At 51.5% G+C, this 14,052-nt stretch overlaps 1 protein-coding gene across 17 annotated transcripts in view; it reads right to left on the bottom strand.

Annotated features, from left to right (window-relative positions):
• smarca4a (SWI/SNF related BAF chromatin remodeling complex subunit ATPase 4a) overlaps nt 1-14,052 on the bottom strand; it is a 36,563-nt gene that overhangs the window by 16,051 nt on the left and 6,460 nt on the right. For 4 of the 17 annotated variants that reach the window (XM_069195820.1, XM_069195814.1, XM_069195819.1 and 1 more), the window contains exons 4-16: nt 11,996-12,379; nt 10,936-11,037; nt 10,175-10,433; nt 9,105-9,231; nt 8,497-8,670; nt 7,237-7,410; nt 6,095-6,262; nt 5,692-5,742; nt 5,046-5,176; nt 3,447-3,528; nt 2,197-2,324; nt 1,476-1,623; nt 35-198 (exon numbers count right to left, since the gene is read on the bottom strand). In XM_069195820.1, the coding sequence (XP_069051921.1) occupies nt 35-198; nt 1,476-1,623; nt 2,197-2,324; nt 3,447-3,528; nt 5,046-5,176; nt 5,692-5,742; nt 6,095-6,262; nt 7,237-7,410; nt 8,497-8,670; nt 9,105-9,231; nt 10,175-10,433; nt 10,936-11,037; nt 11,996-12,379 (2,092 nt within the window). The remainder of the gene's footprint in view (nt 1-34; nt 199-1,475; nt 1,624-2,196; nt 2,325-3,446; nt 3,529-5,045; nt 5,177-5,691; nt 5,743-6,094; nt 6,263-7,236; nt 7,411-8,496; nt 8,671-9,104; nt 9,232-10,174; nt 10,434-10,935; nt 11,038-11,995; nt 12,380-14,052) is intronic. The other 13 variants (XM_069195826.1, XM_069195824.1, XM_069195818.1 and 10 more) reach the window with 6 other exon arrangements.

A 14,052-nucleotide genomic window follows, 5' to 3' on the forward strand; every position in this document is an offset into this window, starting at 1 on the left:
ACTCGGGCCCTTGGGTGTTGGGTGCTGTACTCACGAGAGAGGTACTATGATGAGGAAGGGCCCGTTGATGCGCTTGTACTCCATGAGGTATGTGATTAAAGCGATGGTCTGGATGGTCTTCCCCAGGCCCATCTCATCGGCTAGGATGCCATTCAGGTTATTGTTGTACAGAGACACCAGCCACTCCAGCCCCTTGATCTGAAAACAAGAGGTACCAGTTTAGGCCAAAAGACCACCAAGACGTGGCTGCTCCAATCCCACACTTCCATCGCCGGACAACTACCACTATCAAGAGGCCCGCGCCTCTTCACTTAAAAGGCCAAGTGACAAGTCGTGATTACTCCCCTTCGGAAACTGGCAAGCCTGGGGAAGATGTGAAAGTCGCCCAAGAGATTCTGGCACTTGTGTGAGAAGCCGAGGGTGGGGGTTTTAGTCCTGAGGGGTCCACAGTCGAGCAGGTCTTTTAAAACCAGCAGCACCTCAAGAGCTGTTAAGCTGCTCCAATTAGGCCAGCAATTAGATCAACTGGCTGGAACAAAATGATACCGAGACAGGCAGTCCTCCAGGACAGGAGCTGGGCATGCCTGCCTTAAATCCTTCAGCTCATTTGATCGTTTAGGTCCTCCATTTAACTTAAGTTTCATGAATGTTTATTGCAACCGTTTCTTGCGGCCAAGCCAGGCTCCCTTCATGCTGTGCGCACTGTGAAATTTTCAAACCTTACCCTCAAACCTGTTTTGCCCCACTCGGGTTTTTCACAGCTGCCGTTAATTGAAAGCTGCCAACCGTGTTTAAGATCCTGCCAAACCCACTGGGCTCCTGCTGTCAGAGCAGCTGCTCTTGAAAGCTGACGGGACAGATGGTGACAGAAGAATGCCGCTCTGCTGCAGGAAAATTCAGTCAAGACTCTTTCGGAACAGGGACCCCAAGACACCCCACCCACCTCCCCGCACAGCTCTTGCAGACACTGTGCTCAATCCAGCGACCTCTAAACAACCTGTTCGTCATCAACTAGGAGGATGTGTCCGGACGACAAATCTGGAAGTCATAAAATTTCTGCTGTGCTACCTCGTGGTTTTATACAGCTTTCCTCCCACTTATTGTGGTTGGTCTGCACAGCAGATGAGCGCAACTCTGGTCCACAAGGGCAGCTGTCCAGCAGATGTACGCCTTACTCAGAGGGCACGCTGAAGAGCAGAAATACTACTTGCCTAACAGCCATCGACAAACTGCTTTGTCAATGGCTGCACACACAGCTGCACACACGCAGCTGTGCCCTCAGAACACCGGCAGCCCCGGATGCCTGAGAGGTCGAGGAGGCCGGGAGATAAGGAGAGACGAAAGGCCCGGAGGTTGTGTAGACAGCCATGTGTGTAAGGAGCTGCTGGTCCGCGTCGCTAAGAATCCAATCACGCAGCAGAAGAGGACCCGGAGGAAAAGAGCACCAAGCTGACTGGCACGGCAGTCTCGTTCACCTGGTACTGCTTGAGCTGGCCGTTGACCAGCAGCGAGGACTGCTTCTCCACCTTCTCGGTGACGGCGTGGGCCACCGAGTAATACGACTGCAGCCCTCTGGCGAAGTTCTGGCCGCCGTACTCGTCGTCCACGTCCTGCTTGGCGTGCCTGAAAAGAGCCAGGTGTAACAGGATTATTTTTACCCGCTGCCCCGAAAACCGGGTGGGAGCCGGTCACCGTTGTTGGCCTGCCCCATTTCCAGGCTTGTACCTGTCCCCCCCAACCTCTGGTGCTACTGGACGCCAGCAGCACGGCCGAGCGAGATGTTAAAATGGTTTAAGACCAACTCTGTGCACCTCCAGAGCCACAGTGGCTGAATACTTGAAAACTGTTGTAATTAAGACCAATTCAACCACCACAAGAGCTCATTGTGAATGAAAACCAGGATCACTGACCAGCACCGTCTTGGTTCCTTAATTACTGGAAAAAGCCTAATTAGTAAGCTTGTTACCAACAAAGTATGTTTACATTTAAACTCCTAGGAGCAGACTTGGACACCCTCCTGTGCTCAGGGGACAGCCTGACATTCCGAAACATGAAGTCACTTTTAGTAGTGTTTTTTCCAGAAACTGAACCCAAGAAACTGAACCCAAACCCTCTGGTCTGGAGTCCAGAGCTCCCCCCACTGCCCCATGCTGTTGGCTCATCGCTCCCCTATCAGAAAGCCACTGAGGTCCGTACTCGATGATGTGCCTGGCGTCCACTTCAGAAACATCCTCGCTGTCTGGGTCTGGGATCTTCTTCTTCTCCTCCACCGGGGCCTGTGTGGGCTGCGGCTGCTGCTGCTGCTGCTGCTCCTCCTCATCCTCCTGTAGGGGGCGACAGCACACGTGAGCCAAACCATGGAGAGCTTGCTTGAGAAACACCTTTCATGTGCAATTACAATCTCAGCCCCAGAGCTTGCATTCAGAAATCCAGAGCTTTAATCACACGGCCGAAAACCTTCTGTTCTCCTATATACCTGCACAACTCGAACCTTCCAGATCAAGACCTGGCACTGAAGGGTTAATCCATTATGACAAGAGCATGGTGATGAGCCATCAGCTCTTACTTACTTTGTCCCAGATGGGAAATTAGCTTTGCAGGCAGGTACAAGACAACACATGTAACACAACATGAACTCATTAACAAAAAACAAACATGCATGATGAAAATGGGAAAAAAAAATTATGAAGTAAAATATACAAGCAACTGTCCTAGTTAAACTGGTGAACAGTTGTGGGAATAAAAGATAATTTAGTTCTATTGCAGTTGAATCTGGGGAGTCTAAATCGATGCCCAGATGGAAGGAGCTCAGATTCAGTGTTCAAGGGGCAGTCATGACAGTCAGTGATTATATTGGTCTTCTGTACTGTTTGGTGTACATTCGATTTCTGACTGACAGCTGTAGCGGTTGTCCACCAATAATTTTGCTGGCAGAAAGGCCCTTATGGAAAACGGTGTAGCCAGGCTTCATCTCTCTAGTGTGCTGACAGCTACCTTTCATTACTGTCCTTTTAATTAGCTCCCATTTTCCTCATTCCCACCCCACGTCTAGAGCTGAATTTTTGGTCCATTTCTCCATTCGTCATTTTAAAACCAACACCTACAAGCGACAGCAGCAAAGTGCAATTTATTTCGCATCGGGATTTGGACTGCAAGTACAGCTAGCTGACAGACCATTTCCAATCACATTAAAATGTCCAATTAAACTAATTACACACTTTGTGAGACCCAGAAGGACGCGTCTCTCACAGTAACAGATACCCTCCCCCCCCCACACACAAACAGCTTTGTTGAAATCTGCAAACCGACCAAGCTTTTCAGCTCGTGCATTCTCGGGGTGCCCACTGGAACCTTTCAATGGGCCTTCAGAAGCTGCCCTCTAAAGCAGCATCTACCAGGAAGGAGGTGAACAGAAAAAGAAGATGAGTGGCGATCTGGCGTCTTACTGAGTTCCTGATGAATGACTCGCATACCTCCTCCTCCTCCGAGTCACTGTCTTCGCTGTCCGACCTGGGAGCCACTTCATAGCTGTGAACAAGCGCCAGAGAAACAGCCCGTCAGCGGTCAAGCAATCACACCTTCAAACCGGAGGTCCTCCCAGGTCAGCAGAAAACCTCTTCATCCCAAACGCTGCATTCCTCCCCCAGGCAGGAGGGAGGGACTGAATCTGCTCTCCTCTCGCTTCCCTACAGGAAACGAATGCCCCATCGCACACACTGACAGTGTTCACACTCGTGCTGTTTGTGAGGTGCAATAATATTGAGCAGTTTAAAATGACGATTTTCTGCTCGCGGTGTGGCAGTGGCTGTCGAACCCTGATCATTTCTTGGCACTAAAGCTCTGCGCTCCGAAATCAGACGGTTTCCTGTGACTCTTCCCCACTGTGCCGCTTCAGTAATTATCACCCACGTCTGCAACCGCTGATCGTTAAGGCTGCCATTTAAACCGGTTCCCCTTGTCACTCACCGCTCAGTCTTGGAGTTCGCTTTGGTCTCAGAGGTTGCTCTGCTCGTGTTGCTAACTCTGGCTTTGACCCTCGCCTGCTCTGGATTTTTGACTCGTGTTTTGCCCCGGGCTAGGTCCAGACCTCGATCTCAGGTGTTGGTGCTTGTTTACCTGGGACTGTTTACTTTCTACCTCCTGCCTTAGAATCCCTTCGCAATCTCCACACTATGTTTTATGGCCTGTAAATTTACAGAAGGAGAGCAATGCCGATACTTTGGAACAAGCATCATGTTCTTTAATCACCTGGGTCCTGTAACAGCCAGCTCTGTTTTGACTGCATTATGCCAATTTAGCTGCGAGTCTGAAGTTCTGCTGGTTACAAATCCTTATTACTAAAGCAATCCCCTACAAAATAAGAACATAAAAAGGAGGCAAACGAGAGGAGGCCTTCTGGTCCATGTAGCCTAGTTAAACCAAATATCTCATCCTGCTGTTTCTTGAAGGAAACCAAAGTATTGGTTTCAACCACAAGGCTGAATAGCTTGTTCCAGGCACCCACCACCTTTTTGAAAGGAGGTGCCTCCTGTCCTTGACTTTAAATGCCCTTCCATGTGTCCTACAGGTTGTGATTCACTGTTGATTCTGAAAAAGTCTGCTGGGGTGACAGTGTCAAGGCCTTGGAGGATTCTGAATACATGCACCGAGTCCCCCAGTGGTCCTCTGTTCACGATTAAAAAGCTTCAGTCCCTTCAGCTTGTCATGAACCTCTGTACTGATAAAGCAACCAGTCTGCTGTCATGAGGTGCTGAAGTACGAAATACGAACTGATCTGTGTGATCGCAGGCACAGCCCAGCTGAGGAGCACAAGCTGGATCTCCCCATCACCCTCCTGAGCTCTGAAACCACTGTTGCAATCCCACACACCACTGAACCTTCTCAAGGCCCGCTGGAAACAGGGCGAGAAGGAGGAAGACTCCAGAACCTTGTGGAGTAACTGCCCCTGCCACTGGTCAAGGGCTGGGGTTCCCAATATTCTGGCCATCGAACCCGCCTGCTGGGAGACGGAGAAGGAACCAAAACGAAGGAAGGGGGCGACTCACCCCGGGTTCATCTCCAGCCAGGCCTCCAGCTGGCCTGCCTTGGGGGCGTCCACCCCAGTCAGAATCTTGCCGCTGTCCACGTGGATCACCTTCACGGGCAGGTCACTCATCTGGCTGGTCTCGTCCAGGGGCTGGGGAAGGGGGACAAGGGGCCGGAGCGGTCAGCCACCAGCAGGCAATTCGGAATTGTAAAAGAACCCAGGACTCCTCATCTACACATATGGCCTGTGCATCCATCTGTTCTCCAAAAGCCAGTTATTCCCGGTGAAGGTCATGGCCATCTCGAGCCTTTTCTGGAAGCACAGGGCACAGGGTGGGAACTTCTGCCTTGATACTGCAGCCCACCGAGGCACGGCTTAGAAATGCCAATTAACCTAACCAGCCGGGCTTCGGACAGCGGGAGCAGCCCAGGTCAGAATCGAACCCAGGACCGAACAGCCGAGGAATGCAGCACTGGAATGCCGGGCTGTCCGGGGCTGTAGTCCTGCTGTGCTCCCAGGATAGTCTCCGGGTTTGCCGTGACCCTCTCTGGGAAGAAAACGGCTTTCCAGCGATGGAGGAATGGAAGCTTGGCGTTGGCCGAGCTCAAAGGTGAACATTGCCCCCCCCCACCGACACGAGCTCCACCTGCACCCCACACACTCACCTCCCCGTCAGGACCGAGAGCCGGGGTTTGACCTTCAGGATTCTCCAGCTTCTGGACGGGAGGAAAAAGGGGAAAACCTTCAGACCTTCGGCCCGTCAGCCAGTGGTTCCATTCCCGAGCAAAAAGATGCCGAAAAACGCAGAAGTGCATTCGTATCGCTGACATGTTGAAGAAATTACATTTTTTTCCCCCTGTGATAGCCTCTAACCTCGATATACAAAAGGAAAAAAGATTTCACAAATAGCCAGAGAAGTGCAAGAGTCGGAAAATAATATTTGACGCTACTGTCCCCCCTGCCAGACCCACACACAGCTGACATGACAGGGGATCCACAGTGGGACAGGCCGAAACAGAAATGGTGTTGCCAGCGGGCACACTGGCTGGCCCCGGGGAGACCACGCACCTTCTTCTTTTTCTTCTTCTTCTTCTCCTTGAGGGCCTGGGCGGCCTTGTGCGCGCGCACCAGCTCCGTCAGGTTGGCCACGTACTCGTCCGTCTGCTGCAGCAGGTAGGCCAGGCGCTTGTCCTTCTTCTGGTCGATCAGCTTCCTGTAGCCCTCCTCATCCTCAGCCTGGAGGGGGACAAGGTCTGGATTTATACAGCGGACAGCACTGGGACAGCACTTCGATGCGTGATACAACCGCCGCCATTTAGGGAACCTATCTGAAGAGCTGCTTCCTATTGGATAAAAGACTAAACTGCACCTGGAACCACTGTGCGCCAACCAATTTCATGATGGTGGGTACAGACATCAGCAGCGACCCTCCACCCCCCCCCCCTGCAGACCCCAGAGCTAAAATAATCTTTCAATCTAAAACCCTTATTCCCCACTGAAGATCCCATGAACAGGCAAAGGTCAAAGTTCACTTATTCTGACAACTGTAATTAACTCATCAGATTACGGCCTTGGCATTAGTATTGCCTAATCAGGTCTGCATTTCTTGAGGTCTTGCATGAAGGGAAAGACAATAGCTTGTATTTCAGGACTTGAGTCACCTGCCCCCTAGCCTGAACTGGAAGTCCTCCCGACATACACTGCATCTCTCCGTATCCTAGGACGGATCGGATTCCCCTTTCTAACACCACATGCCAGCGCACAATACAACTCCAGCAGTCAATTCCACCCCACGGACTAATTGCTGGTAATTAGAAACAGCTGACAGCAATGAACCAACACTACTTTTGGCAGTGTTCCACTGGCGGAGCAGTGGCTCTGTGGCTAAGGATCTCCGCCTGTGGCTGGAAGGTTGCCGGTTCAAATCCCGCAGCCGGCAGAGGAATCCTACTCTATTGGGCCCCCGAGCAAGGCTCTTAACCCTAACTACTCCAGGGGCGCCGTACAGTGGCTGACCCTGTGCTCTGACCCCAAGCTTCTCTCCCTGTCTGTGTGTCTCATGGAGAGCAAGCTGGGGTATGCGAGAAGACAAATTCCCAATGCAAGAAATTGTATACGGCCGATGAAGTGATCTTATCTTTTCAGCAGCTCACTCTGGACGTGCTCTACAATCTGTGCCCGAGCAATCATCCCGCCCACCCCCCGCTCACCATCAGCCGGCGCATGCGCTCCTTCTCGATGCGCTCGTTCTCCTTCTTCTGCTCGCGCTCCGTGTTGGCGTGGTACGTGGCCACGGCCTTGGTGAGCTTCTGGATCTTGGCGGTGACGGAGCGGTGGTACTCCTTGAAGTCCTTGGCGTGCTGGAGGATGCTGTTGAGGTATTCCTGTAAACGGGGTGGGGTGGGGGGGGGGGGGGGACAGAGAACACACGTTTAATATTACAGAACCTTTCAAACAGAGGGAGGGGGGAGGAGGAAACAAGGGGTGATCGAGGTATCGGGACATTCGGAGTCCTGTAGGGCCTCGACCTTCACGAGGGAACAGTCACAAATAGGCAAAGACTCCCATAACCAAGCCCACTCCTATAGCATCTCATAATGTACTACAGCAAAGGGTATGTACAGTTAAAAGGCCTTCCCTTATATGGTGATTAAAATACTAATGCATTTAAAGAATTTAAATTTGAGCAATCAAGTGGAATAAGCACTCCTCTGTGTCCTCTCTCTCTCCTCTCTCTGCCTCTGTGATTAACACGCCCGTCTCCAGCCCGTCACCCCCCACCCTGCTGACACAGAACCTGGGGGGTTTGCTCCAACGCAGAAACAAGACCACGCCGAGATGTGGATGCTGGGTCCTTGGGCAGGAGGCGGGGAGAGGCTCACCCACAAGCTCGATTTGCCTCCCGATCCTGATCTTTTGCTCCACTACCTTGAAAGCTGCGGAGAGCAACCTGCAGCTCAGTGTCACCCCGCTCTGCTCTTCTTCCATACGAGACCCCGTCGGCCAGCTCGAATCGCGAACAAGCGAATTTGCAAAATGTCAAACGTGCAGATGTCCAGACCCTACTGTTATTTCCCCAACACAAAAGGACTGCATAGGTGATGTGGCGTTAGCTGGGCTAAAACAGTGTGGCATGAACTGTTAAAGAGGCTCCCTAGCAATTAACCAAATCCCAGGATCTCAAGGAGCTGCAACACCCAGACTGAGCTGCTGTCGTTGCTGTAAAGCCAATCCAAGACACTGGATGGACCAATTGTTTGCCTATTTGTGGTTTCCAGGTAGGGCTGCCTGGAGTTTCTGCCTCACAGCAGTGTAGGGGCCCTGGGCTCAACTCCTGAGGTGCTGTCTGTGTGGAGTTTGCATGTTGCTCCCCCGTGACCCTGAACTGGACCAAGAGGTTAGAAAACAGATGGGCGGTGGAAGCAGCAGGACTGGGCAAGGCCTCCGCGGGGCCCAGTGGCGGCAGTTACCTGGTGCTTCTGCCTGCGCTTGCGCTCCTGCTCGATCTTCTGCTGCTTCTCCAGCTTCTCGGTGATGCGGGCCTCGCGCAGGGACTGCCGCTTGCTCCTCTTGTAGGCCTTGGCATTGAGCGCCGTCTCCAGGGCCGTGTCCCGGCGCATGCACACCACCACCTCTTGGCGTAACTAGAGGACCATGGGAAGGGCAGGGGGAGAAAGGTCATGTCAAGGCCGTGGTCTTTGCTCTCCGCTTTTCAAAAGCTTCAATGTCTGATGCGTGAGCAAAACGAGGGCGGTGGAGGGGGAATGACTTGTTGGAAAAACCTCTTGTGTGTTAATAAAATGTCTCATTCTCTGCTGCTTCTAGGCACCAGACAAGAGGGGTTACTGGGTCTTGCAAAGGTTAAAGGAAGTATGTAAAATAAATAGGATTAAGCTTCCAAGTCCCCGTAACTATATATATATATCTTATACTCAGCCTTAAAACTCTAGGGGGACTTTTAATTCATTCTTATTTTTCAGATCCACTAATACCCGTTTCCTTCTGATGCTGCAGATCACAACCAGGGTCTGCCGCTAGCCTGTCAGAATCTGTGGGCACTGCCCAGTCTCTATCGCACCTGTCTCTGGAAGTTCAGCAGTCTCAGTGCTTTGAGCTCAATATTGGCTTTGGTCCGGAGGTCCCCAGCTAGTGAGCCTGGGAGGTTCTCAAGCTCCTGTATGCGATGGGCGATGCGAGCCTGCAATCTGAAAGGAGGAAAGAGGATCAGTGACAGCCAGGTGGCTCCTCCTTATACCAGGCAACTAAAAGCAAAAACTAATTAAACTACAAAACGGCAGCACACGAGTTCCATTCTCAGGTTCAGACAGGTTTGCAGGACTCCTTATATCCAGTGGAGATTCAGACCAGTTATATTGGTTCAGTTAAGGTTTAATTGAACAACTCTAACCCCTCTGATTTAAAGGGGAACTGCAGTTCTCAGACTTGTATTAAAGTAACAATATAAATTCATCGACGTTATAGAAAAAATGTACATGTACTTTCGAATTAAGCACAAAATCGTGAACTTTTGAGTAAGCACTGCAAGTCACCAGGTTGTCACAAACTCGCACCCGAGTTCCGACGAGTTGCCATGTGACGCGGCCCTTCCTGCTCACTAGTCTCCGGAATGACTGATGTAATGAGACATACGAGCGAATAAGTAGGGGTTGTGCAGCAGCCATTTCACTGCAGACATGTACCAATGTGAACCGAGCACAATGCATCTCTTTTCTTTTCAGCACGGAATAAATCTTTACTTGTTCCTTTGCACCCTATCCTACTTGGACAAATAAGTGTCAGCAAAACTATCTTGAAATCGAAAGCAATATTTCCATGGGATTAAAAGAGACGCAGTCACAAGCCTGCTTGTTTACATTGCAATAGGACTGCAGCACGTCACCGGAAGTCTTCTTGCCTCGTTCTGACAATGATGGCATTATGGTGCTACACGTACCTGGAAAGTTCATCTATTTTGTGATGTAAACTGGAGGTTTTACAACTTATTGTGTACATCTGACTTTTATTGCAGTTGGAAAAGCACTCATCAATGCCGATTCTTTTTAACCTTGAAATGAGAACATAGCATTGCCTTTAGGGGACCTCCGTGCAGCTGCTCTGCGATACCGGGCCGGCAGTACGGAGACACACCTGTACTCTCGCTCCTGCAGGATCTCCACCGGGTCCAGGCCGCGCGGCTTCTGGATGGGCGTGATGCGGTTCTGCTTCTGGTGCAGCTGCACCATGGGCGCGGGCTGGGCGGGCTGGCCCGGGGACTGGGTCTGGGGGGGCATGACGGGCGAGGCCGCGGGGGGCACGGACGGGGGCGCGGGCGAGGGGCGTCCCGTGGGCTGCGGGGGGATGAGCTTCTGGGGCGCGCTGGAGGGGGCGGCCGCGTTCACCATGGGCCCTGCGGCGGCAGGAAGGACAGGGGAACTGGGGGACAGCTCTGTGCTCGAACCCGGCCCCCAGCTTCTTTATCAAGACACTCAAAGGCAATTAAGGCTTTAAAAAAAATCTGAAACCCTGAACGCAAATATTGGCAAATTACTACAGAAACCTTAGAAATCATCAGTTACATCAAAAAATTCTACGCTTCCAACAGAGGATTATCTAAAAACAGTCCAGACTGCTTCTGCATAAGACTCCAGATCAATTAGGAAATAGATGTTAATTCCTCTACTAGAAAATGAGAAAAAAAACCAAGGATTTTAACCTCTACTAGTTTTCTTTGCAGTCTGTTTTCACTGCTCATTCTCTCAGGCATTCGAGATCTATTATAGTTTATTCGAAGTTAAATTGTAAAACTCCCCCCCACAAGGACATGTAACTCCCGTCAGAAACGTAACACGTTTACACTTTTAACCCTCCCCCCACCAGCAGCACAAACTGGAAGATCTGCGCCTCCTCACCTTCAGGCCAGGTTTTTGGGGGTCCGTTGGGGGGCTGTCCCTGCATACCTGGAGGGACACCCGTGGGCCCTGGAGGAAGCATGTTCGGACCCCCCATACCTGCTGGAAGCACACGAGTGGATTTGTGTTCAAAGACTGCTCTGTGTCGTACCTTCTCACTGATTCAATAACCCGAGCCCACAAAACAGCCAGTTAAGAGTCAGGACCCAGCAGAGGTTAATTCCACGCTGCACAGTACAAGAAAAACATTCAGCCTATTTCAGGTAGGAGGGAGCTAGAGAGGAGAGGAAGGGAGCAGGGATATAAAGTACAGGGGAACAGAGGACAGAGCAGGAGAGAAAGAGTGTCCAAATAAAAGGAGATCTGAAATCTGTAAGTGAATGGAGAGGATCTAAAGAGTCTATCATTGGGAGAAGGCAGGGAGGGCGTGATCCAGATTTAAAGATAATCTTGGCTTTGGGTGTTTTTCAGGAGAAGGAGTCCTGAAATCCCATTAAAAGGACACCGACAGAGTGGTCAGTGGGGCAAAAAAAGAAAAAAAGATATCAAACCTCTTCCCCAGATCCTCAAGAATAAAAAAGCTTAACAGGCGAAACACTGCTTCTACTTTCTCCTGTTCGGCGTGGAATTCAATTCTGCCCATGCAGCTAATGCACACTGACACAGTCCCCCCCCCCGAGCCTCAGTGCCAGACTCCTGCAGACGAGGGTGTTCATCAGCGCCACAGTGAAGCGGGCCACGCGGCACTGCAGGCTTGCTTCACTACAATGTATAAAGCCAGGGCCGTGCTGGGCTGAGAGACTGCAGATGTCAACATGCAGTATTCACCCAGCAGGCCTCCCAGAGACCGCCATGCAAATACCGCATAAAATACAGAAAGCACAGTAAATGAAATATGTATGACCCGCCCCTCCAGAAGCACTGTAATCAAGGCTTTTCAGCTGATCGAATGCACGCACACACTAATTTTCAAGTCAAGCATCCTGCTGAAAGCAATTACGACGGCTTGCTGCACATGCATTGTGGGGGAAGGTGAACTGGCAGAGCTCTTCTTTTTTACCGTGAGGTCTGTTGTAGTTGGAGGGAGCCGGGCCGGGTCCTGAGCTGGGTCCTGCCCCCGGTCCGGAAGGCGGAGGTAGGCTTGGCATCTGCTGCTGCATCCCTGGCATGGGCCTCTTCCCTTGCACGGCCATCTGCAGGTGGTCCGGGAGGGGCTGCCCGCGCGCCAGCATCTTATAGGCCATGATCTGAGCGCGCAGCTGGTGCAGCTGGTTCTGGTTAAAGGGCGTCGGCCCGCCCCGGTTCTGCTGGCCCAGCACCTGGGGATCCCCTCCGTCTATGGGCACCCCACCAGGGCCTTGGGGCATGAGGGGCCCCGAGGGAGGGCCGTTGGCGGGGACGGGGCTGGGCGCATGCTCCGATCCACCCAGCGGGGAGGGGTAACCTGTGAAGAGGGCATCATCGAGGGTAAGAGCGGCGCCCCAGATTGGCCGAGCACATCTGAGAAGCCGTCCTGAACGAGGCAGTAAATCTCGAGAGATCGGCGGGCAGGTCCTCACAGGGACAATAGGACTTTGGGTCAGGAGACATCAGACAGAGAACGGACAAAACGACAGAAGACTTTGAGTTAAAGCAGATGGGCAAAGTAATCATATGTTCAGCGTTTTCTGGCTCAACAGCGGGCCTATGGTGATGATTATGATGATGATGACAGTATTTAGTTGTCTAAGTTTAAAAGCACCGAAACATTTTTGGTTCTTTCCTCAGTCCTTCTTGAGTTTCACGCCAGCAGAGTACAGGACAGGAAACAGAAATGGAATAAGAGCCAATAGCAGGTCTACACCAGATCAGCAAGACACCCCTCAGGCACCAGGGGTCAGAGAACAAGATAGGATGAGATTGCGAAGAAAAAATATGAACTCAGCACCGAAAACACTAGGAAATCCCCAGCTGGGTCACTGCGACGGCGTGGCATTCAGAGAGGGGAGCCCTGCATTTCTGTAAAATCACATCTTTGTTATTCGCTCCTGAGGGCCCACAGTGCAGATAAACCCAGTCTCCACAGCGAGCGGACCACTAAGAGCAGGGGCGACAGAAGTGAGCAGCTGCTGCTAGAGCTGCAGGACATGCGCCCCGATTAATTAAACCATACAAAAAAAAGTCACGATCCACCCAGATATACCCAAGCAGGACACAGCCTTCTATAATAATGCTCCCAAGTGGAAATAATAAAAAGCTTGTTTTGCCACCATTGGCAAGGAAAAAAAAAGGGGATTTTTGCTTTGAAGTAGTAAATTCATTAGGCACTGATGGAAATAAAAAATTCTCCAATCGCCCCCCCCCCCGCAATTCCACACTCCCAAATTTCTCAGCAATAGACTTGCACTGGACCTTGGCCCCTACAGACTATAATACCACATCCAGATCAGGTAATGTATGAAAACAATCCCACAGCTAGCGAAAACAGCACCCATTTTAAAGAATTCTGTAGGTGATGCTAGGATGCTATTTTTTACCCTTTCCTTAGGGCACACGCGGAGGTGGGGAGGGGCTACACGGGGCCGATATGGAAGAGATCTAGGCTGCACGCGAGCAGGGGTATGGTCTGCCCACAGACGGCACGATGAGAGACGCGCTCTGCTGAAACAGCTCTGCACGGCGCGACAGACATGCAGAGCTCGCCGAGGAACAGCCCCTTTCCTCCTCCCTCCTTGCCCCCGGGGCTGGTGTTCGTCGTGCACCTGCTCGGCCTTGTGTTTCTCAAAACAGGAAGCACAGCCAGCCTGCTGTTTCCAGCAAACACAGCAGAGGACAAGAAGCCACGAGCTGTAGATTAAATTAAAAGCCCCTGTAACAGGTTTTTACTATCCAAGTGAACATCTTTACATACATCAGCAGAATGCCAAGGCCTTTCCAATAGTAAAATTTGCTGTCTAACAGGGACACTTCTCATTCATCCTTTTTAACCGCTTGTTCCAATTCAGGGTCACAGGGGAGCTGGGGGCTACCTCAGAGCACAACAGGCACAAGGCAGGCTACACCCTGGATGGGACGCCAGTCCATCACGGGGCACACGCGCTCACTCACACCAGGGCCAGATTTACCTGGAGATTATTA

The sequence above is a fragment of the Lepisosteus oculatus genome, chromosome 11, assembly GCF_040954835.1.
Source record: "Lepisosteus oculatus isolate fLepOcu1 chromosome 11, fLepOcu1.hap2, whole genome shotgun sequence".
Classification (NCBI taxonomy): domain Eukaryota; kingdom Metazoa; phylum Chordata; class Actinopteri; order Semionotiformes; family Lepisosteidae; genus Lepisosteus; species Lepisosteus oculatus.